This window comes from Mustela nigripes, chromosome 5, assembly GCF_022355385.1.
Source record: "Mustela nigripes isolate SB6536 chromosome 5, MUSNIG.SB6536, whole genome shotgun sequence".
Taxonomy (NCBI): Eukaryota; Metazoa; Chordata; class Mammalia; order Carnivora; family Mustelidae; genus Mustela; species Mustela nigripes.
Genome location: NC_081561.1, coordinates 17,415,826 through 17,441,336, shown reverse-complemented (window position 1 = coordinate 17,441,336; position 25,511 = coordinate 17,415,826). Strand labels below are relative to the sequence as shown.

At 44.5% G+C, this 25,511-nt stretch overlaps 1 protein-coding gene across 2 annotated transcripts in view; it reads right to left on the bottom strand.

The window, feature by feature from the left end:
* The window catches only part of RNF144B (ring finger protein 144B), a 78,461-nt gene that overhangs the window by 45,654 nt on the left and 7,296 nt on the right, over positions 1-25,511 (bottom strand). For both annotated transcript variants that reach the window (XM_059399524.1, XM_059399521.1), the window contains exon 2: positions 20,219-20,419. In XM_059399524.1, the coding sequence (XP_059255507.1) occupies positions 20,219-20,383 (165 nt within the window). In that variant the 5' untranslated portion in view covers positions 20,384-20,419. The remainder of the gene's footprint in view (positions 1-20,218; positions 20,420-25,511) is intronic.

Genomic DNA, 25,511 nt, shown 5'->3' with positions numbered 1-25,511 from the left:
TTTTCCTTTGCTGATGTACAGAAGTACAATTAACTTCTGTATACTGATGTTGCAGTCCTGTTAAGCAGCATCAGTGTTTTTAAACTCTGTGATTCCAGAGGTGCCCGGGTGGCTCAGTGGGTCAAAGCCTCTGCCTTGGGCTTAGGTCATGATCCCAGGATCCTAGGATCAAGCCCCACATTGGGCTCTCTGTTTGGCAGGGAGCCTGCTTCCTCCTCTCTCTCTCTCTGCCTGCCTCTCTGCCTACTTGTGATCTCTGTCTGCCAGATAAATAAATAAAATCTTTTAAAAAAAAATAAAAAATAAATTAAATTTAAAAAAAAAAGACTCTGTGATTCCAGTCTGCAACCAAGTTCAAGAACTTCTAGTTCAATACAATCCATGCCCTCAAGTCTCATCAAGGAAGATCCATCCACCATCACTGCCCTAAATTATTCTGTAATACTCAGAACTATGATCTCCACAGGAAGGAAGGACTCCTTTCTAACCAACATCTCCATAGAGAATGCATGCATTTAGCTAGTTGCAGAAGAAACAGTAAAGGAAGCCTAAGAAGGAAGTTTTATACGTAAAAGTGAAAGCTCTGATTGAGATCTTTTAAATACTTAACCCCAAAGAGTGCTGCTACTGTTTTTAGAAGAGGGAACTAAGATCCGCCTTGTAAGTTTGAGAACAGTCATTCTATACGGGAGATTAAATCTGGCCCCCAATCGAAAGCACCTCCAGTTCCCACCAAGCAAGAGCGATCAAATGCTTCTACCTTTGTTTCAGGTGATCATGAAACACCTACATGAAGAGACTCAGTGACGTATGTAATAGCTCTGAAGAGAAACCCACTGGAAATGCTGCAGAGGGATCCAGTCCTCACCGCAAAGGGAATCAGTCGGGCTAGACTGGGAGCACCTTTCAATCAGAGCAGGGAGCAGGCAGCAGCCTTGAGCTTGGGAAGGATCTGCTTTCAACACCCGTAATTCAAGAACCCTCCCACTGACCTTTCAGAGGCTCTCCCTTTTATCCCAGCAGGGCTGCCTCTCTTCACAGAGGGGGCCCCAGTTCTCAGGCTAGTTCCAAAGAGAACCTTGTGTGCCACGTGCTTACAACACAGTATACCCAGAAAAGCAACCAATGGTTCCAAGAGAAAGAAAATAAGGCTTGCCAAGTTGACATCCTTCCATTTCCTCCAAAAAAACATTGGATCTCAGAACTGCCAGCCCTCAGCTGGCCCCAAGGCCCTCACCAACAGGCCCAGGACAGGCAGTGAGAATAAGCACAGCCCAGATTAAGCATCAGGAGATTCTGCTGAACTCATTTATCGCTTTCTTCAACCACATTCTGTGCACCTAAAGAGTCCCTATTTGAACTCTTAGGCAACCTTTCTGACTCTCCCGGAATGCACAGAAGGAAACAAACCCAAAAGTAACAAAGCCCTTCAGCCACAATGTAGGGCTATGCAAGGTAGCTGCATAAAATGTAACTGATCAACCCATCCAAGTAAACACAGTAAGGAGTGCAGTCCATTCATTCTAAGAGAGAAGGAGCAGGGAGTATCCACACATTTTAACCATACAAAGGACAGACGCATGAGGAGGCAAGCACACTAAACGTTTAATGTTGGAATCCAGGAGGGGGGAGGTATATAGATACTCATTGCTAAAGTTCTCTCACCTTTGTTGTATGTTTGAACAGTTCCCTCACAAACCGTTGTACAAATTCTTAAACTAAAAAGAAAAAAATTTACACCATTCACCAGATCTCAGATTTTATTGTTCCTTAAAGCAAGAATCATCTATGTTAAATGAAAAAAAAAGAATCAACTATGTAGTATTTTATATAATACCCCAATATCTGTATTGTATTTAAGCCAGAATTTGAATAAATTCAAGTGAAATAAAATCTTCTTAATGAAAATTAATGACAACTGCATTAGTGATTATCTAAATTTTTGATAATTTTCAAGAATATTTACATTGTATAAATGAGACAAGCTAACTCATCATCAATTACATTTTTTTTTTTACAGGATATAACCTACGAAGCCAGCATGCAAAACAGGTCACATCAATGACCCAGAAGTTAAACAATAGTGATGCTGTTAGTTTCTTCAAGAGGATACTTTTTCTCTACATAGACTACTAGTTAGGAAGTATAGCACAGACATAAACCTTCAGCCTGGAGCACCTGGGTGGCTCAGTTGGTTAAGGGTCTGCCTTTAGCTCAGGTCACTATCTCAGGGTCATGGCATTAATGCTCCCTGCTCAGCAAGGAGTCTGCTTCTCCCTCTGCCCCTCCCCCTGCTCGGGCTCTCTCCCTCTCTCTCTCACTCACTCTCTCTCTCAAATAAATAAATAAAATCTTTAAAAAAAAAAAAAAAGACATAAGCCTTAAGCAAACTTCCTCCTTGGCTACATTTACAAAAGAGAATTTATTAGATTTTAAAAATGTGAATCTGAAAAAGCTGGACTAACAGTGACTTGGTTGAATGTGAGCCATCTTCTAATATTCAAAATTGATTTAAATGATTTTATTCAACAAGTCCACAGCAAAATCAGAATATCTTTCTACTTATAACAGAGATGGTAACAAATTTGCCACTATCCCTCATCTCATAATTTTCCCCCAAGACTTTGTTCTGCAAAAACGGGAATGCTGTCAACATTCCTAAAAAGCCAATTTCTAGAAATCAGGGAGTTTATACCAGTGGTGCTTAGTTTCACTTTAATTGCCCTCATCTGAGTCAGTCTTCTTTTTCTTTCTCTTAATAGACCCACAGGCTTGCATATCCAAGACTGCTCTTGGTCCTGTTAAAATCCAACCTAGTTACTGTGCTTGAATGGCCACTTTACAAATTTTTCTTTAAGTTTTATTTATTTATTTGAGAGAGAGAGAGAGAGTGAGGGTTAGGGGAGGGGTATGGAAGAGGGTCTTCAAGCAGACTCCTCACTGAGTGCAGAGCCTGACGCGGAGTTCGATCTCCGGACTCTGCGATCATGACCTGAGCTGAAACCAAGAGCCACCCAGGTGCTCCCAAATATTCTGAGTTAGTGCCATATTCTAGCAAATTAGACTATTAAGGCAAAGATCGTAAGTTAAAGCCATAAGACCAGCTGTTTCAGAAATGTGTCAGTGCTCACAAAAGAGACAGAGGGGGCCCTTGTATTTGAAAGCACGTGATAGGGAGCAATTCATAAGTGCTTCAGCTAAAGACTGCTCTGCAAGGACCCTAGACCAGGGCAGCCCCCCATACCCTGCCCCTGGGATGGGCTGAAACTCACATCAGTGGGGTCCACCCCCAGCATTTCTGATCTAGTAGTGAGGCTCCAGACCTTGTCACATGTTCACAGCGGCTGTTGGGAGGACGACACTTACAGAGCCACTGATCTGCAACAAAATTCCCGACACGAGAGGCCAGGGAAAGGCGGTCGACGAGAACAAGAATATCTGCCAAACTCCAATGGTCAGTGTGATGCGTGTCTTAATGTTCTCTCATTTTCTCTTCACAGTCACTCAGAGACAGGTGCTATCATCCTCATTCCACACTCAAGCATGAGAAAATACTGGGATCTTTACAATTTGAAAACACTACTTTTTTTCCTTCAGACGGTTCTCAATGCCGTAAACTTTAAAGGTCTTCCAAGCCTAGACACCATTCCATATGAAGACAATGTGTATATACATACTACCTAGGAAAAGCAGATATGATAGCTACAAGTGTTTGTTTGTTTGTTTTTCCCCATTGCAGTAAGTAAAGGTCTCTGCGCTTTGGAATCCCCAACCATTCTTCACCCTCAGCACTCAGGAATCACTTGGAAACAAGTCTTCTTGTGAACACCAGTAACTTCCACAAATGTGATGTGCTTTGGGCATGGAACAACATCAGTCTATGAACCTGGAGGTCAGGCCCTGAACACTGACCTTAGTTTCAACATCTGAATCTACACTAAGTGTGCTGGGAACTTCCAAGTGTGCAAACCAGACACCTTGAACCTCTCAGCCCTTGGTGTCCTCAAATAATGTGCCTGAACTCACACCGTGGAAAGTTCACAGCACGCCGCTCAATCCCTTCGGTCTGGGGCTCCGGCCACAAGGGTGTTCAAATTCTATACACTCTGGTCTCTGCAAAACTTTTTGGATTTTTTGGGGGGCACCTGGGTGGCTCAGTCGGTTAAGACTCTGCCTTTGGCTCAGGTCATGATCGAAGGTCCTGGGATGGAGCCTCACATTGTGCTCTCTGCCCAGCGGGGGGGTTTGCTTCGCCCTCTCCAGCTCCCCCTGCTTGTGTTCCCTCTCTTTCTGTGTCTCTCTCTGTCAACTAAATAAACAAAAATCTTTAAAAAAAAAAAAAAAAAAAACTTTTTGGATTTTTTTTGATCCATTGCTCTTTACATTTTCTTTGTTCTAACTAAGCTTTTATATACATGAAAACCAGCTATCAGTCTTGCATTACATAGGCTCTTGCCAAACTTTAGAAACTAGAGGTAGAATCATAAAAATCTAATTATGGGGCTCATTCATTGTCCACACTAACAAATAAAACTAAGGGAGCACATACTACGTCCTGGGCAGTATATTACATATTTCCACAAACATTGCTCTCAACATCCAAACAACCCTATGATTCAGGAATTAAGACAATGGATCTTCAGCAAGTAACTTAATTCTGTACTGGTTGCTTTTTCTTTTTTTTGAGAGCGAGAGCGTGCATGAGAGCTGGGGTGGGGAGAAGGGAGGGGCAGAGGGAGAAGGAGAGAGAGAATCTTATGCAGGCTTCATACTCAGCATGGAGCCCAACAAGGGGGTCAGTCCCACAACCCTGAGATCATGACCTGAGCAAAAACCAAGAGTCGGATGCTTAACCCACTGTGCCATCTGGGCGCCCCTGCACTGGTCTCTTAATGTGCAAACTGGAGACTAGGAGTGAAAAGAGGGGAGAAAATTGTACTCTTGCATTTTACATATGACATGGCAGGTACTGAAAGGCCTTGCTTGTCCTTTCTTGACTTTTGTTAGTAGACGAATAAACTGAGGGTCAAAGACATTGAATAAAAACCTTCCACCCTATATCCATGTGGCTAATAACTCCCAAAGGCTTAACTGAAAGAGTCAAACCCAAAGGACCTCCCTGCTGGGGGTGGGAAAAGCTCCAAAACCATTGAGGGTTTTGGTTAACATAGAGCTTATATATTTCTGTGGAAATGAGGCACTGACTGGGTCTAGCCTAATCCCAAGAGGTGCCACGCCTCTCTGAACTCTCTACCTAACCAACCCCTGATGCACTTGAACAGTCAGAAAACGGAGCTTAAGAGTTCGCTGAATTTTCTAGTTTGTAACCTCTTTGTCTTCAACGTGTCTACATTTATTTTTTAATTTATACCTTTTGGCATTTTACTTTTTTTTAACATATAATGTATTATTAGCCCCAGGGGTACAGGTCTGTGAATCGTCAGGCTTACATACTTCATAGTTCTCACCATAGCACATACCTTCCCTAATGTCCATAATCCAATGGGTCTACATTTTTATAAGTTTCTTTTCCTACACAGTAACTTCTTAATAGGGTACATAAACCTTTTTGTGTGATAATGCATCTCTCCCCAACATTAGGACCAACCGTATTCACGCAGTATGTTTTCATTCATTCCTGTCTCCAAAATACAGTACGCTTCTCTGGATAGGACCCATTTTTCTAACTTGACAGTGCTGTGGATACAAGGGTATTAAAATCAGCTGAAATTGTGCTAACACTGAACACACTGTATTTTTTAAAGACAGACTCAGGAGAGGAGTTTGTCTTGCTACAATTTGCTTCCTCTTGGAAAGAGGAAATGTTGATTAAACAAAAAGATATGTTCTTTCCACATCTCAGATTAGAGAACATAAAAAATTTGAAAATGTCCAGAGAGTCAAAGAAGGGGGATTTTTCCTACACATTTGGTGGGGGCTGTTGGCACAACAGTTTGGGGGGCAGGGCAATTCGGCAACAAATCAATATAGAATGCACATACCTTCTTATTAGGCAATTCCACTGCTAGAAATTTTTCTTAAATAGATACAATTTCACATTTACACAAGAACACAAATTTTTCATTTATAATAGCAAACACCTAAAAAGGAAGGTTTGACTACATACTCCTATGCAGAAGCGTGTCCACAATACCCTAAGTAAAATTTGTAAAAGTCAAGTTAAAGAAAAATACCTATAAAGATCCCATTTGTCTATTAAATGATGTGTATGAATATATACGCAACCCTGTGTTCACATTTTGCAACAGAGGAGGAGTCTGGAAGGCGAACTGATCGTACAGTTAATACCTTAGAAGCTTTTCTGTTTTTGTTTTGTTTTAAAACCAGCATGAGGATACCTGACATGTTTTTAAACATGTCTGTTTAAAAACAGACATGAGGCTCTGTCGTTAAGTGACTGCCTTTGGCTCAGTTCATGACCCCGGGGTCCTGGGATCAAGTCCCACTTTGGGCTCCTTACTCAGCGGGAAGCCCGCTTCTCCCTCTGCCTGCCTCTCCCCCTGCCTGTGCTCTCTGACAAATAAATAAATACAATCTTTAAAAACAAATAAAGAAAAGAAAACCAGCATGACAGCCCCTGGGCGGCTCAGTTGGTTAAGGGTCTAACTCTTGATTTCTGCTCAGGTCACGATGGCAGGATCATCGTGAGGTCGAGCCCCACACCAGGCTCCACACCAGGCACGGAACCTGCTTAGGATCCTTTCTCTCCCTCTCCCTTCCCTTCTGCTCCTCCCTCGCTCTCTCTCCCAATCAATCAATCAATCAATAAATACCCAGCACATATGACTGAGTTATTATTAAGAATAAAAACTAGTCTTTAATTTTAAAAAGGAGAGAGCAAGGAAAAATAGGGTTAAAAAGAAAGAAAATAAGCACTGAAGTTTCACTCTATTTCCAGTTACATTCTTTTCCCCTGCCCCCCGTCCAGGTACATGAAATCAGGGACTCAAACTTTGGCATTGTGGCTGAAACCAAAGTCTGAGACGGAGAGCACTGCACTCCGGGTTAGCAGTGGAAGAGAAGAGAGCAATCGGCCCTGTGCCCTTGCCTCTGTTTCATCCCTTGGGGCCTTGGTTTGCCTACTGACTTCCCGTTTCTACAGAAAAACACAGAGGAACTAAAAAGCCTGCACAGCCCGCCAGAAATGACTGCAGACTTCGCCGAAGCATGAGCACGAGCACAGGCGCTATCGGCAGTGGCTCTCAGGTTCCGGCACTGTCGCTGCCCCCGACCTCAGCATTTTAGGAAAGTGGCCATCAGGTGAATGACTGGCTTGGGACAGAGCGCTGAGTGGGCCTCAAAACATGAGCACACAGACTCCAACATCTGTGAGGCAAGTAAACAAGGAACTACTGTGTGATCTACGTCATGATCTTGAAAGAAGGGATATGTTTGTTTTTTTAAAGATTTTATTTATTTACTTGACAGACAGGAATCACAAGCAGGCAGAGAGGCAGAGAGAGAGAGAGAAAGGGAAAGCAGGCTCCCTGCTGAGCAGAGAGCCTGATGTGGGGCTCGATCCCAGGACCCTGAGATCATGACCGGAGCCGAAGGCAGGGGCTTTAATCCACTGAGCCACCCAGGCGCCCCAAGAAGGGATATGTTTTAATGAGCCATCCGGGCCATCACTTTATGGATGGAATGAGTTCAAGAACTTCAAATAATGCCTGAGGCTGAATCAGGTGGACGAATGCTGGCGACCGTCCTTGGGCAAGTGGGATCATTAGTGATGCCTTTCTTCTAGGGCTTCTGCCCACAGTCAAGGATGAAATGGTTGGAGGTCAGATTGCTGGAGTGGAAGGCAATACAGATACTTGATTGGTTTTGTTTTGTTTTGTTTTTTTAAGATTTATTTATTTGAGAAAAAGTATGCACAAGCAGCGGGATAGGGACAGAGGGAGAGGGAGAAGCAGGCGCTCTGCTGAGCAGGGAGCCTAATGCTAGGCTCCATCCTAGGACCCTGGGATCATGACCTGAGCCAAAGGCAGACGCTTAACCAACTGAGACACCTAGGTGCCCCAAAATACAGATATTTGTGCAAAATCTATATGATTTGATTTTAATGCTGAATGCTTTCAGAGCAGAACTGATCATTTTACACTAGGGTAAGTCAATGCCATGAGGGTAAGAACCATGTTCGAGTTTTTCACCAATAAATCCCCTCAACCTAGTATTCTGCTTGTCAAAGGGCTTGTTGACTTGCAATTGTCCTGATCAGGCAACGAGACTTCATTAGGAACTGAGCCAGTGGTGTATTAAAGGAAGAAAAGAGGAAGATGCCAGAAAGAAGGAAAGACATGAGAGTGTGAGATGCGTCATGTGAGAGGCAGCAGGAGGTGATCTGGACAGACACTGTGCAACAGGACTTCAGCGTCAGCCCTGAGGAATAGGATTCAAGCAGGTGCACGTGAGAGAATGACCAGAGTGGCATTTTGACAGCAACATTTTAAGAAATCGGACGTTAACATACAAATGCACAGGAAAGGGAAATTGGGACATGAAAACACTTTTCATACTCCAGACCTCAAAATGGCAGTCTGCCATAATAAATACCACATATGTGGATGAGGAGAGTGTCCTCCAAGCTCTCATCGGCCCCCCTGTATTTGCTCCCTTCCACACCATTCTCCACTCTGTGCCAGAGCCTTCTCCCTACCCCATTCCCAAACAGAGCCTTTCGGTGGCTCCATAATGGTCTTTAACAAGTTACACAAGCCCCTCCCCATGCTCCCTCTCCAACGTCATGCTCAAGCACCCCCATACCTCTCACAATCTGTTCCAGGGACGTCTCTCAGTTCAGTTCCTTGGTACGCCACCCTGCCTCGGCTCTGTGCCTTAACCTGTGCCTGTTCCTTCTCCCTGTGGCTCTCTTCCTGTCCACAGGCTCACCAGCACCTCCATCAAACAACCTCGTCCTCTCCTGGTCTCAGCCACCCAGGAAACCTTCCCTGACCTCCCCAGCGCTAGTTTGGGTGGCTTCCCTCCTGCTCCCACGGCACCCTGTACATCCCTTATCAGAGGGTCCACCTCCCACCGGAGTGAACTGGTTATGCCTATCCACACAGCACCACGGCTGGTACGTGGCCATATCAAATGGAAGAACAGAGTCAGGATTAAGATAAAAACAGACTGGGATGCCTGGGTGGCTCCGTTGGTTAAGTGTCTGCCTTTGGCTCAGGTCATGATCTCCAGGTACTGGGATCGAGTTCCACACATCGGACTCCCTGCTCAGCGGGGAGTCTGCTTCTCCCTCTGCCCCTCACCCAGCTTATGTGTGTTCTCTCTCCCTCTCAAATAAATAAATAAAATCTTAAAAAAAATAATTTTTTTAAAAGATGAAAACAAACTTATAGGAAATTGGAATAAAGATACAACTACAAGAGAAAAAACAGGAAAGCTCTGGTGACTCACTGGCTGGAAGGGAAAGTTCTCTCACTCTACTCCGACCTTTGCCTGCTCTCTGGTCCCAGTCTGAATGTTTGGCCAGACTATCATATTCTGATAGGTGGTTTGAAAAATTAAATTTGGCAAGGTATGCTGTGGGGGAAAAAAAGAAAAAAAAAAAGAGTCTCCACAACACACCAACACAGATTGCCAACGTACCATCTTTTTATAACCTTTGTGAAAAAGAAATTAAATCCTCTTCCATATTCCAGGACTGCCCCCCTTCCCTGATACCATATGCTTTCCGAAGAGAATATAGAAACGCCCGAAGTACTTGTTCAACCCATGATCAAAGTCAAGAATGTTGTGCAAATAAAGCTCATTCCAAAAGCTTGTGTCAACGAAAGGGGTGGAGAGGTGGAGGGTGAAGTCTGATTTATTAATATCCTCACAATGGACAGAGCACTGTGGGAAAATTTTTAATGAGTAATCTTGTCCTAACAGAAAGATAAGTGTCATTCAAACAATATAGAGCTAAGTGAGTAGAATAAAATAAATCTCAACCAGTTTTGTTCTGGACAAAAGACCAGCACTAATTGGTAGAGTTTACATGGAAACAGGTTTCAAATGGATATAGAGGAAAAGACAGCCTGGGTGGCTGGATCCGTGGAACATCCTACCCTTGATTTTGGCTCAGGTCGTGATGTCAGGGTCGCGGGATCAAGCCCCAAGGCCGGCTCCCTGCTCATGGGGAGTTTGGTGGAGACTATCTCTTTCCCTCTCCCTCTGCCCCACCCTCGGCTCCCGTGCACACTTTCTCAAATGAATAAATACATCTAAAAAAGCAAAATTTAAAATTCTGTAATTGGACAGCCAGTGTCATGGTAGGTCCCATTCCTGGAGGTTGTCAGGCAAAATCTCAACGATCACAGTAAAATTAGTAGAGACCTATGTCCCTACTATGCTTGCGGCATTCCAGGCACTGGATTAAAAGCTTTATCCAGATTATCTATCGCAATCTTCTCTATAACCTTAGATGATTTATTATCATCCCTACATTCTATAAAAGAAAATGAAGCTGGGGTGTCTGGGTGGCTCAGTCATTAAGGGTCTGCCTTCAAATCAGGTCATGATCCCGGGGTTCTGGGATGGAGCCCCACATCAAGCTCCTTGCTCAGCGGGAAGCCTGCTTCCGCTCTCCTACTCCCCCTGTTGGTGTTCCTGCTCTTGCTGTCTAGCTCTCTGCGTCAAATAAAAAGATAAAATCTTTAAAAGAGATGAAAGAAAGAAAGAAAGAAAAGAAAGTGAGAAAGAGAGAAAGAAAGAAAGAAAGAAAGGAAGGAAGGAAGGAAGAAAATGAAGCCTTAGACTACCCAAACACATGAGCGGTTACCATTTACTGGTTATGCCACTACCACCTCTGGTCTAGATTATTCTATTTATCTTCTAACTAGTCTCTCTGCCTTCATCCTTGTCCCTCTAGTTGTGTCTCTGTGCAGCAGCCAGGGTGACCGTGATGGTTAATTTTATGTGTCAACCTGACCAGACCACGGGATACTCAGCTATTTGGGTACAACATTATTTCTAGGTAGATCTACGAGGGTGTTTCCGGATGAGGCTGGGGTGTAAATGGTAGACAGAGGAAAGCAGGCTGCCTCCCCACACGGGTGAGCCTCACCCAATCAGCTGAGGGACTGAACGGAACTACCAGGCAGCGAGTGGAAGGGAGAATTCACTCTCTCTGCCTGACCCCACGAGCTATGACGCTGGTCTTCTCCTGCTCGCAGACTGGAACGTACACCAGTGGTTCTCCTGAGGCAAGTCTCTAACCTGTAGGCAGGAGATCAGGAGACTTCACTTCCATAACTGCATGAGTGAGTTCTTTTTAATAAATCTCTTAATATATACACATATGTGTCTGTATCTCTCGCTGGAGCTACATATATCTATCTTCAATGGATTTGTTTCTCTGAATAATCCTTATTAACACAGTGATCCCTGTAAAACATGGTTAAATCAGGTGCCAGGGTGGCTCAGTCAGTTAAGCCTCTGCCTTTGGCTCAGGTCATGATCTCAGGGTCCTGGGATCGAGCCCCGCATGGGGCTCCCTGCTCAGTGGGGAGCCTGCTTCTTCCTCTCCCTCTGCCCCTCCTCCTGCTTGCCATACCTGAACACCAAGCACAATCCCAGTTTTGGACAGACCTCTACACTGCTCCCCTCTGCCAAAAACCCTATTTTGCCAGCCTGTTTCCCCCGTCCTCCAGGTCTCTGCCCAAGTAATCCGTTATCAGCCAGGCTTCCCTGCCCACCCAACCCCGCCCCTACAGCACTCGCGGTCCCCCTCACCCTGCTCAGTTTTAACTCAGAGCCTCTATCATCCTCTGACTTCCATATTTGCTTGTCAGTATCTGTGCTCTGCATTACGGGGTGAAGCTATCTGAAAACCGGGCTTTGATCCCACCTATACACGGCACCCATCCCAACTATACAGGGCACAATCAGTATTTCTGTAGACGTAGACAAAGCCCGAGCAACCAGATCTGAGATGCAGTCTCACAGACACCGAACCAGACCGGCATCCAGAAGGAGGAGCCGCGGCAGTCACTCGGCCGCAAAGTGTGGTCTCCTTTCGCTGCTCTTTCCTCTTGCTCCATTTACCACTTGCCTTGCATAAGTGAGCAGCGGGCGATAAAGCGCGGATGAGATCCTGGTCCTCAAAGCCAACTCCTCCCTGAGTCATCCCTACTCTGTTCCTCATGCCGCTGCAGTCTGCTCCCACTTCTCAGATACTATCTGTCCCCAGCAGCTCCCTCGGTGGTGGGAAAATATAGTACCGCAATTTGCATTTCAAATCAGGGACTTGCCTGGTAAAAACAAAGTCATCACAGCTCCACCATGGGAACTCTTGAGTTTAAGCAGTGAGAATTCTGAAGTCATTTACGAACAGTGACAGAAAAACCCTCTGAAGCCCTGACAATGAAGAATTCACTTGACCCCTACAACGAACCTCACCCACCAGTGTATTTTAGTACCAGAAACCAACAGAATAAGGGAGGGCTTTAAACTGGCCACAGTGACTTCTGTCCATTCCACAGGACTGGAATACAGGGCAATGCAAAGAACTGGGGAAACTTGAAAGCTTCAGGAAAGGCTGGCAGGTCACCACCAGAGGAGGGGACAAAAAAATTCTGTGACCTTGCTGGCCTGGGATGCCTCATGCTTTTTTGCAGTTCCAGAGAGGTCCCAATAAAAAAATACTTAAAATGATCCTAGACTATACACATCAAACCAACCAGTTATTCTATTACTATATGCTTGTGGGGCGGTATGCTTCTAATTAAATAGTAGCTTGAGACACTTTCATCTGATCTCTTACATGCACCAGAAATGTGCTGATTTAGTCACAGTTATGATTTTTCTAAGGTTTTATTTTTATCATTTTTTATTTTTATTATTTATTTTTATATATTTTTATTATATATTTATTTTTATTATTTATTATTTTATTATTTTATTATCTTTTTATTTTTTATTATTTTTTAAAGATTTTATTTATTTATTTGACAGAGAGAGAGAACACAAGTAGGCAGAGAGGCAGGCAGAGAGAGGGAGGGGGAAGCAGGCTCCCCGCTGAGCAGAGAGCCTGATGCGGGGCTGGATCCCAGGACCCAGAGATCATGACCTGAGCTGAAGGCAGAGGCTTAACCCACTGAGCCACCCAGGTGCCCCCATTTTTATTTTAATTCTGGTATCAGTCCGCACAGTGTTGCATTAGTTTCAGGTGTACAGTACAGTGACTCACACCATGTATGACTCAGTGCTCACTGTGCGATGCTCCCTCCTTCATCTCCTTTATTTTACTCTTCCCTCACCCCCCTCTCCTCTGGTCACCATCTGTTCTCCAGAGTTTAAGATTTGGTGTTTATTTGTTTGGTTGGGGTGTTCGTTTATTTGTTTGTTTTAGGTTCGTCTCTTTTCTTCCTTGGTTCATGGGTTTTGTTTCTTAAATTCCACATATGAGTAAAATCACAGGGTATCTGTCTTTCTCCCACCGACTTATTTCACTTACCCTAATACTCTCTAGCTCCATCCATGTTGTTGCCAACGGCCAGACTTCAGTTTTTTACAGCTGAGTGTTCCATTGTATAGATACGTCCATACCCCGCATTTCCTTTACCCGTTCATCTACCAGTGGACACCGGACTGCTTCCATAGTTTGGCTATTGTAAATAACACCTCAATAAACATAGGGTCCATATCCTTTTAAATTAGTGTTTTCCTATTCTTTGGGTAAGTACTCTCTTCTATTCACTTTTAGAGCTGTATTGTTTTTCCTCTAAGTCCAACTTCTACCTCTTGAGCTGAAACACCCACCCATCAGCCAATCTTAGGACAAATCCAACGGAGAAACCTCCTTCTCTATCCTCACGGCAAGCCCCTGGGTATCTCAGAACAGGAGGAAGGCTGAAATCACCTATGTTACCATCTTTTTACAAAAGGCTAATGAGGAAGGCAGTCAAGTCTTCACAGGATTTCCTTTCTTTAAAACAGTTCCTGAAACACAGAACAGCTCAGCCTACTGAGGGAACTTCGGAAAGAAAGCTAGGGACTGCCCTGGGGGTCCCACCTGATGCCCCCACCACAGTCTGAGACCGCCATGATCCTCCCCTACCTCCCTCTGCCCTCCAGGTCAGGACACCAAGGTTCAGAGAAGCCAAAGATCTGGCCTGAAGTCATACTCATGGACGGTGGTGAAGCCTAACCGGAGCCAGGGTCTCCCTCCCTCCAAGTCTGCGCGGTTCACCAGGGGAAAGGAAACATGGAAGTGGCAGTAGAAAGACAACATTCCTGCCGAAATCCTACTACAGATACCAGTTAGAATCCAGGAGAGAACCGCCACGGGTTCTCAGCTTCATCTGAAAGTTAATCAGTCCATGTGGGCACACATGTGAGCACAAGTAACACACACACACATACACACACACACACACATGCACCAGCGCACGCACACACGGCAACTCTTTCCAAACTGTAAACCTCTCCCAGGCTGTATGTGGGCTTTTCTTAAAGGTCACTCGACAGGCCCCAAGGAAAAGAAGGGCTTGGTCTAAAAAGTTTTATATTTCCTCTCACTTTTTTAAACATTGGAAAATCCATTTGGCTCAGAGAAATGAATAGTAAAAGGAGTTCTAACTACTTGGAGCCAACAAAATGTAATGGAAAAAAGGCAAGAATATGGCTGGACGTTATTTTCTTTTTGCTCGGCACATCCTGTCTGTAATCTGAAAGGTAAATAGACCATGCCCAACATACCGACTCTTTTCAGGTGAAATTATCTAGGTTAGAAAAACAAGCAACTGTGTTTCCATTATTCTTTAATTCGTGGCGGACAGAAACAGCTTCCAAAATAAATCAGGGAGGCAAAAGTGGCTCACCAGGGAGCAAACCCATACCTTTTCCCTCCTTTTGATAACTGACTCTTGTGAGTCATTTTTCTTCCTCTTGAATTATAACGGTGTGGTATTATCTGAAAGAGTACGGTGCAAATGCCAGAAAAGGAAATTCTGAATTTTCATAGGTTGGGTTATTTAAATCCACAGGAGAGAGGGAGCGAGAGAGGAGAGAGAGCTTCTGCAGATCATTAGTTAGCAGACTAACATCCCTGAGACATTTACGCTTCAAGTGCAAGAACAAGTAATTTTGCAACACCTCTCTCCAGAACCCCAAAATACCAACTTCTTTGGCTCCATAATGCACCTCATGATCTACGAGATCAGTCATGCTTGCGACAGCTGTGCCCACTTCCGTCCTGCATGGACTCCCTTGCTTGACACTAGACTTTCTTCCATATATTAAAGCCAAGCAAACAGTCTAGCAGAAACCACCCTCCGAGACAGAACTCTCGAAGTTTCCTTTACCAAGAAACCAGCTATACTGATAGGCTATCTGAAGCAACACGCATTACAGTCTGCTCTCTGGACGTCATTACATCAAGAATTACCTACACGGCAATGACTTAAAGCAGCATTCGCCAGCGCACAAATTGTGGGCAAGTTAATAGGTGTTCCACTAAAAAGGTGGTGTGGTCAAATGGAAACGCCTCCTCAGGAGAAGTGAAACAGGATCCCCCCCCCCCTTTTTTTTTAAGATTTTATTTATTTATTTGACAGGCAGAGATCACAAGTAGGCAGAGATGCAGGTAGAGAGGAGGAAGCAGGCTCCCCGCTGAGCAGAGAGCCTGATGTGCCGCTCGATCCCAGGACCCTGAGATCATGACCTGAGCTGAAGGCAGAGGCTTTAACCCACTGAGCCACCCAGGCGCCCCGCTTTTCTTTTAACCGAAAGATTTCACAGACCTTCTCGCGTGCCTTACGTCCCTTCCAAGAAGAGGAAGAGAGAACATACCAGTTTCCGAGCTAATCTGGGCTTGGAACATTCTATCCGAGGATCACCTCTGTTCCACAGAGCTGGAGCGCCACAGAGCACACAAGGGGTGGGGGCACCTCCTTAAAGGCCAGATATCCCTAAAGATAGGGACCCCATCCAATGGTCCGTCAGACACACCACATCTATCCATGCTGCTTTCCCAGGGCACACTGATGTTGGAAACAGAAAGAATTTAAGCTCACAGCAACCTGGTCAGGGATCATTCTTAGGGAAAACAGGACAAGGGTAAAAGATATAAAAAGCTTTATTAAATCTATGAACGTATATGGGATCCAGCAAGAGGACCAATCTATTTGGTCAGCCTCCTAATGAGGAGGGGAAGGAGAACAGTCCCAGCAAAACGATTTTAAAGACACATCTTGCCCAAGATGTCCTTCCAAGCCGATAATCAGGAGATGTCATCCAGTCATATGTAAAGCTGGAAATTACTAGCAGATGCCTATTTTAAAATGTCACAAGGGGTCCCTGGGTGGCTCAGTCGGGTATTCATCTGCCTTTGGCTCAGGGCATGGGATGGAGCCCCCAAGTTGGGCTCCCTGCCCAGCAGGGAGTCGGCCTCTCCCTTTCCTCTGCCCCTCCCCCCTGCTCATGCTGTCTGTGTGTGTGTGTCACATAATAAATAAATACTAATATATAAAATCTTCAAATAAATATATAAAATCTTCAAAAAGCAAAGTCACAAATTTCTTTTCAGCCTTGAAAACACAAAACACACTTGGTATCTTTAATATCAATATTTAATATCTAGTATTTAAGTGCAAACTAAAATCTGGGGGATCAGACTCATCCTCTAAGAGCTTTTTAAAAGAAGAAATGAAAGGTCTAAACGATAAAAAGTTAGAGTAGTATTTCAGGTGAGCCTGATGTCAACTGCAAATTTATAGACACCAATGTAATCCAGTACATGCAGGTTACTAGTTTGGTAGATCATAGGGAATGGGGTACAGGAAGCCAGGGAAGGTTAATGTTTATAGGTGCAGAAAGTTCCAGACTTGGAGGGATATCAAAAACGCCAAGCCATTTGACTTTCTGGTTTGAGCACTCACTCCCCAGCAATGAGGAAGTAGGGTCACAGATGACAGAATAATCCAATTGTCCTAACTCCTACCGTCCAATTGCCAAAGGAGAACCGAGAAGCTGTCGTGTCGTTTTTAACCGGGAACTGAGAGCTCTTGCAACCGTAACTGTGATGCGATCAGATACCTCGTCCCCACACGTGCAGGCGCTCATGCCCAAACTGGAACCCTGAACTGCTGAGTCTCGTCGCAAAAACTCAATTCCAGATCCTGCCTCTTCAACGTCAGTCACCCTGAGAGACAAAAATTTCCATCCTGCCTTGACCCAAACGTTGCCTCTGACTCATTTGTTTCAAGGATTAGGCAAGGGTCCGAAACACAGGTGCGAAAGTCAGAGAAACAACCCCTCAGAACATAGCCGTCGGCAGCAAAGCGAGTCCAGAGGAAACTGAAGCCACCCCTGGAGGACAAGGTCACTTCCTTAAGCAACACAGGCCGAGGAGAAGAGGAAAAGCCAGCACAGATGTTCCTGAGGCCTCGTCCTGACAGCCTAATGGAAATGCAATACCCCCAACCCTGCACTCCAGCTCCCTCGGCCGGCCTAACGCCTTCCCGCAGGCCCATGACCCCATCCTGTAGAACTCGCTCGTTTATTATGTTTACAGTTTATTGTGCAACTGCCTTTAAGAGAATGTAAGCTCCTAAGAGCAAGGATCTCTGCTGGGCTTTGTTTCTTAAACTGGTAAGTCCCAGTGCCTAGAACAGTTCCTGTCCTTGCTGTCATCTTTGGATGGGAGACCTAAAGGAAGGATTTTAATCTCTTTCTTCCTTTTTACCTAAGAATCATCCCAAGGCTTCTCCCCACCCGAATTCTCAATCCGCCCCCCAATTTTTTTTTTTTTTAAATTTTTTATTTTTGATAAACATATATTTTTATCCCCAGGGGTACAGGTCTGTGAATCACCAGGTTTACACACTTCACAGCACTCACCAAATCACATACCCTCCCCAATGTCCATAATCCTACCCCCTTCTCCCAAACCCCCTGCCCCCGGCAACCCTCAGTTTGTTTTGTGAGATTAAGAGTCACTTATGGTTTGTCTCCCTCCCAATCCCATCTTGTTTCATTGATATACACGAGCTTGAGAACACGTCGCATCGATCAACTGAACTAAGCGAAAGAGAGAGAGCAAAATTTATTTCACCTTAACTTATTATGTGCTTTTTTACCCCCAAGGATATGCTTAGTAAACATGCCCATTGATAAATGATTCTACTTCCTTAACAATTCCTTTCTTCTTACTTCCCTTGATACAAGCGCTGGTCACTGTAACTGAGCAATTCAATCTCCTTCTCAAGTCAGGACACTAAACCCACATTTGTCTGGTGATTATTATACCTTGGTATAATAAACATTAACAGTCTGCCGCTACAAGGCCCACCAAAGCAAAGATAAATGGTAGATATTGTAACTCGGGCATCAGGCCTCTGCCAGTCCGAGACAGCAGCACAAGTCCTGGACGGGTCTCACCCATCCTCAGTTTAAAAGTGCAGTTGAGGGGCGCCTGGGTGGCTCAGTGGGTCAAAGCCTCTGCCTTCGGCTCGGGTCATGGTCTCAGGGTCCTGGGATCAAGCCACGCATCGGGCTCTCTGCTGGGCGGGGAGCCTGCTTCCCCCTCTCTCTCTGCCTGCCTCTCTGCCTACTTGCGATCTCTGTCTGTCAAATAAATAAGTAAATAAAACCCTTAAAAAAAAAAAGTGCAGTTGATTCAAACACAAACAGGAGAGAGGCAGGTAACATCAGCAGAGGAGGGCGTCTGGGTGGCTCAGTCGGTGGAGCATTCGACTCTTGGTTTTGGTGCCAGTCATGATCCCATGGGTCACGGCATTGAGCCCTGTGTTGGGCTCTGTGCTGGGCATGGGGTCTGCTTGGAGTTCTCTCCCCCTGTCTTTCTCCCCACTCATGTGCTTGCTTGCACACGCGGTCTCTCTCTCTTTAAAATAAATAAAAATAAATTTTTAAAAAATACACATAGAGAGAGATACGAATTGATGATTATGATTGATATATATATTAACTGAGGAAAGCTCATCAACACAGGCCCAGAGTAGCTATATCGTACCACTTTTTCATTTTCTCATGAAATTTCCCAGTTGGGGATGCAAACAAAAATGTGTTGAGCCAGGCGCCTGGGTGGCTCAGTGGGTTAAGCCGCTGCCTTCGGCTCAGGTCATGATCTCAGGGTCCTGGGATCGAGTCCCGCATCGGGCTCTCTGCTCAGCAGGGAGCCTGTTTCCTCCTCTCTCTCTCTCTCTGCCTGCCTCTCTGCCTACTTGTGATCTCTCTGTCAAATAAATAAAATCTTTAAAAAAAAAAAAAATGTGTTGAGCCCAGACGTGGTCCACAATCATCAGTTTGCAAATTCTGCTTAAAGCCTCAGCTCAGAGATCACTGCCCCCAGGATGTCCCTCTGTCCCCCACATGCATGAGACATTACTCTGGTAGGTCGAGCTTCCCTGGATTCCACTAAACATAAATGCTCCTTCCATGTGTCCCTCTTCCCTGCGGGAACCATCTCCTTCACCGCTACATTCCCAACATCCCACCGCATGCCCGGCACACAGGAGGAGCCCAAGAGATGTTTAATAAATGAAAATTTGAATAAGACCACCTGCGTTCACGCTTCTAGCAGCCACTGTGAATCCATCGTTCTGTCTCCCATCTTCACGCCTTAACCAACTAACCTTCAGGGATCCTTGCGATCAGGTCACAGACATTGATACCAAGTGTCAGAGTAAAAGAAACAAGCCCATCCCTGGAGATCTATAAGCTTCTCCTGTTCATGACACATAAGCACCATCCGACATATTGTGAAAATAGGGGGAGAAAAAAGAATCTCACTTTGGCATAACAAAGTAAAAGAATTAGATCTCATGGGCTTTGGAGGAGATGAGCAAGTCTACCAAAGAAAATTCAGGAATTTGCTACCTGCTTTCTCCATCGCTCAAAATAACTGGCGAACGCCTTTCAGACAGTAGTTAACTAAGACCTTTTAGGAATATTTCTGTTTTGTTCCTGGCCTCGTCCTTTAAGAATAGATTCTGCTTCTTTAACCAATAATTACATTTCACACATATATTATCCTCTGCCTCCAAACCAGGAAATCTCAGACCTACCATTCAGACAGTACTTGGAGACTGACCCAAAGATGGAAGAGCTCTCCCACACAGGGGCCTGTTGTCGCAAACCCCAGCGTCCCAGAAAGCCACGGAAGCCGACCCTGTTCTTTCACGGTTCTCCCCTTCCGTATTTTCCCACGCCCATGACGAAAGCATCAGGGAAGACTTACTGCTGTGCAGAAGAGGCAGCGGCATTCCCGGAGTGTGGTCATCTTGTCCAAGGACTGTTCGCAGAGGCACAGCTTGCAAGTGACAAGGGGGGCCGGAGCCAGCTCTCCCGCCGCAGGATTTTCGGTGGTCATGGTGAGGTACTGGGTTCTCCCACCGGAGCCCATCAGCCTCTCCTCGCCGGTCTCCAGGCTCCTCAATCCCTACAGGAAGGTCCAAGGAAGAAAATACTTTATTCATTCATACAGCGGTTGTTTAGGCAACACATCTGAGCTCCTCCATGGCAAACCTTCCCCTCCCACACCATCTAGGCACACGGCAAAGGCAATTCTGAGAACTGTGGGCTCCAGGACTTGCTACCTTAACAAGGTGTTCCTGGCGTCCTGACATTTCCAGGGACCTCTCCATCCTGCCTCCTCTCATGTAAATTACAGGATGAGAAGACCACAAGGAACACACATCCCGTTTAGGAGTTGCATGGCTACAATCCTACAGATTAAGAAGACAGACACTTAAAAATGGGATGTCACTCCAAAAAGTTACACAAAGAATTACCATATGATCCAACAATTCTACTTTTCGGTATACGCCCTAGAGAACGGAAACCGGGATGCACAGAGATCCTTGCACACCAAGAACCCTAGCACCACTGTTCACAACAGTCAAAAGGTGGAAACCATGGAAATGCCCATCAAGAGATGCGCAGATACACAAAGGGTGATAGAAACATTCAATGGAATGTTATTCAGCCTTAAAAGGGAATGAGACTCTGACACACGCTACAATATGGAAGGACCTTGAAGACATCGCGCTGAGTGAAATAAGCCAGACCTGAAAGGGCAGATACTGTGTGATACCATCAATGTGAGGCACCCAGGAAGTCGAATTCACAGAGACCAAAAGCAGAAAGGTGCGACTTGGCGGGGAGGGGTGGGGGTGGACAGTTACCATTTCATGGGTACAGAGTTTCTGTCTGGAATGATGACAAAGTTCTACAAATGGATAGTGTGAAGGTTGCACAAGACTATGAGTGTGCTTCGTGCCACCGAATGAGACACTTAAAATGATTGAAATGGTAAATTTTATGTTATGTCTATTTTATACCAATACATCCCCCCCGACAGGGCATCAATGTTAATTGTGTTCTTTCACATTTGTCATTTCACTTCAACTTCTGCAACCATGAGGATTATTTTATAGGTGAACTGAGGTCCTGAGAAGTTAAATAATCTGCCACAGCTCTCAGAGCTTGGATAGAGCAGAGCAAAATTCAAACCTCCACCTTCTGAGACCGAGCCCAGTGCCTGGTCCATTACCCCAGAGCTGCCTCGCAAGTGGATATTTCATGGAGGGGTTGGAACGGGGAGAGAGAGAAGGAAGAAGGGGTAAGGAAAGGCGGGGGGGGGGGGACAGAGAGAGAGAAAGAGACAAAAAGCCCATGACTACAAGTACCATTAGGTCACTGAAACTACCCAGAGCAAAATCTATCTCCAAACATGGATGACTATGATGAAAAATAAAAAGTAGAACAGAAACCCTTCCATGATCTTTAAAAGAGGTAAAATAATTGTGAAAATACTCTATAGTTGGATCATATCAGGAAGCCCCATGTTCTAATTAAAGAGAAGCAAAGTCCAACAGTTCTTACTATTTCATTTTTTTTTAAAGATTTATTTATTTATTTGACAGACAGAAATCACAATTAGGCAGAGAGGCAGGCAGAGAGAGAGGAGGAAGTAGGCTCCCTGCTGAGCAGAGAGCCCAATGCAGGACTCGATCCCAGGACCCTGAGATCATGACCTGAGTCGAAGGCAGAGGCGTTAACGCACTGAGCCACCCAGGCGTCCCAGTTCTTACTATTTTAAAAGACTATGGCCAATTCTAAGAAATTTGACCACAAAAATCATTGTAAACAGCCTCTCCCCCTACGAGAACCACACTCTTTTTGTCCCAATTTTTGAGCAAAAGAAATGATACGTTCAGGATTTGTTACAGAGCCCCACAGTGGCTTATGTCTCAACATATAGGTTCAAAAGTACAAAAATAAGGGAGAGAAAACAAAATTGGATGAGATGGAAGGGGGAAAAAAATCTATGAGATCTAACTGCACTATCTTAACGTCACACCAGAAAGAATCAATAGTTACTGACTCTAGTAACCTGAAATACTCAAGGTTTTTCACCTATGCCTTGAGTAGTAGTAGACTAGATTAAAAATAAATTTGAATAGAAAAATAATCAATGATCAGCATCCATAATATTTTGGAAAGGCTCAATAAGGTCTGAGACATGGTGTTCTTATTTGATTAACTATTAATGAGCTATCATCCAAGAGCAAATCAACATGCCTATCAAATACAGTATTTTGAAGTTAAGAAAAAAATCTCACTTTAAGGTCAATTAGGAGTAAAAATGAGTGATTCTGCCTCTCTCCTCTTCCCAGTTTATGCACAGACAACTACCACCTGTCTGTTTCTGCAAGACATCAAAATGGGGATATTATCAATCTCCGCCAACTGCGGTCTTCACATTTCTATTTTCCCAACACAGCGCATACAGCATATTCTGACTATCTTTGCCCCCCAAAAAAAGAAATCCCAAGTCAAACATCAAGAAGAAACATAGCCAGTACACGTCTCATGACGAGCACTGAGTAATGCATAGAATTGTTGAATTACTATAGTGTACACCTGAAACTAATATAACACTGCATTTTAACTGCACTGGAATTAAAATGATAAAACTTAATACAATTTTAGAAGAAGACGGACAGGGGGAGGGGGAAGAAGAAGGAGGAAGGGAGAAGGAGGAGGCGGAAGAAGAAAGTAGCCAGGAATGCTTCCTGAGTCGGGAAGACGGGAATGACACAGGCCCAGCCACCCAACACCACAAATGTCAATTACACGAAGAGCCCATCCAGAGGAAGTGGTTATGAATAGATAAATCCTGTTGTTCTAACCTAGCAGGAGATCTAGGTATTCTTCAACAAAGTCAATTATTTCTTACAGTCTCAACCTATATTATTTTTTATTTTTTAAAATTTTTAATGTAATCTCTACTCCCAGTGTGAGGTTCGAACTCATGACCCCAAGACCAAGAGTTGCATGCTACCTACCAAGGCTATCTACCAAGCCAGCCAGGTGCCTCCATCTTATTTTTTTAGAAAGAGACATAGGACCCTTGAGAAATGAAGACATAATTGACTACTTCTTAGATTATCTCTCAGAAGTAGTCTTTTGAAGGCAGAACTGGAAATTGTGTTCACTGTGGACACCTAAAACATAATTTTATCTCTCGTCATAGACACATTAAGTGTTCGTTCCTTCCTTTGTGGTTACAAATCAAAGTTATAAAAATATAAAAATATCACCTCCCAAAGTTTCCTCCTGCCCCCTTTATGTGTCATTACTTGTGTGCATGTATTTACGGTAAGAGCACTTCACAGAAGATCTACCCTCCTAGCAAATGTTTTAGTATACAACATAGCATTGTTAAATAAAGGCATTACGCTGTTCCCCAGGCATATATTTATCTTCTAACTCATCAAATTGTCTACGTTAAGTATGTACATCTTCTTGTCTGCCAATCATACTTCAATAAAGTGATTTAATATATATGCAACTGTTTAAAGTATATTTTATATATGAAAATATTTTTGTGACAAAAGCCTTTTCCAAAGCAGAAACCTGTCTTGTTAAAACAACAACAACAAAAATTCCAAGCATTCCAAACAAGGCGGTGCTTGTAACTGAGACAGAGGAACGGGGTCACATATTTCACCTCTCTGAGATAAGAGCAATCCAAAATGATTCTTCAAAAAGAACTGATTTATTTTTCCGCACACCATAAACGCCAATTCCATTCAAACACATGAAGCCATGGAATTTTACAGAAACAGCATCTTAAGTAAACTGCCACCAGAGCAAGGAGAGGAGGTGGACTGGTGCTGGTGGAAGCAGTCCTGGGAGCACTGGGCCGGGTCCCCGGGACCGTTCCCTCCAGGCACCACCCCAGAAGCTGAAGGCGTTGCCAGGCACAGTTGGAAAACCAGCTTCTTGGTTTTTCACTCTGGGCAAAATCAATAATGAAAGTTTTAAAAGTGAATGACACACAGGGAGTGCTTTATAAAGAAAAAAAGAGCATCAGACGAGAAATCCTTTCCTAGGGGTGCCTGGGTGGCTCCGTTAGTTAAGCATCTGCCTTCGGCTCAGGTCATGATCCCAGGGTCTGTCAGGCTCCCAGCTCAGTGGGGAGTCTGCTTCTCCCTTTGCCTGCTGCTCCCCTGCTTGTGCCTCTCTTTCATGCTCTCCCTCTCTGACAAATAAATATTAAAAAAAAAAAAAAGAAGAAGAAGAAGAAGAATTAGAAAGGAAATCCTTTCCCATTGATTCATCACACACAGAGCTCTTCAAGCAATCATCAGGAGAACCCTGACACTCCCTCCCTTGAGATGTTGGTGAATGGCTCCCAGGTGTCCTAGCAGCCTTCTGTTTGGCTTACTGGGATTCCCCAGTCTCTGACATGCAACCACCAACAGCAGAAACTCACAGCCCATGAGCTCACAAACCATGAGCACATGGCATGAACCTCAGAGAGGGTGTCCAGAAGAAGGGGACCACACCTCTGCAGCTCCGGAACCTTTCAGAGGACTACACCTTCACAGGTACATGGACAACCCACACCCACTCCCCTCCAGGTTCCAAGAAATTCTTCCAGGCAGACAGCCCGTAATCCCTTCTCACTAGCTTGCCCAACTTGTTCTGCCTCATACCTCATGTTTTACCTAAAATAAGAAAGTGACTTGAGTGCTCCACAACCCCCCTCCTGTTTGTTTTGAAACAGTAACAATTATAATTGCTTTTATAATTATTACAAATGGGACCTAGCCTCTATTGGGTGTCAAGAACCCAATGAGAAAATAATTTTGGCAAAACACACATCCTGGCGGCCGTAGGGTACAGGGAGCTGACAGCTGCCTTTAGGTTTGAACTTTTTGACTGGGGTGTGGTAAGGGCAGACTTCACCCAAACTGTTAGAAGTATGACTTGCTGAAATACAAGCAGCCCCCGTTAACAGGGCAGATGGGTTGGGCAATGCGAGCAAAGAAAGCCCCTCTAAAACATCTGATTTCGCACCAAATTACCAAGAAAGGGGAACCAGCAGTTCCACCCAGCCCGATTGTCTCCGGTACTATAAAGTGTTCATTATGTGAATAGCTAGTACAATCTGATAGGAAAGAACAGAAAAGTCACTTTTCCCCTCATGTGTTTTCGTTAGAATTGCCAAGGAAAGGAGT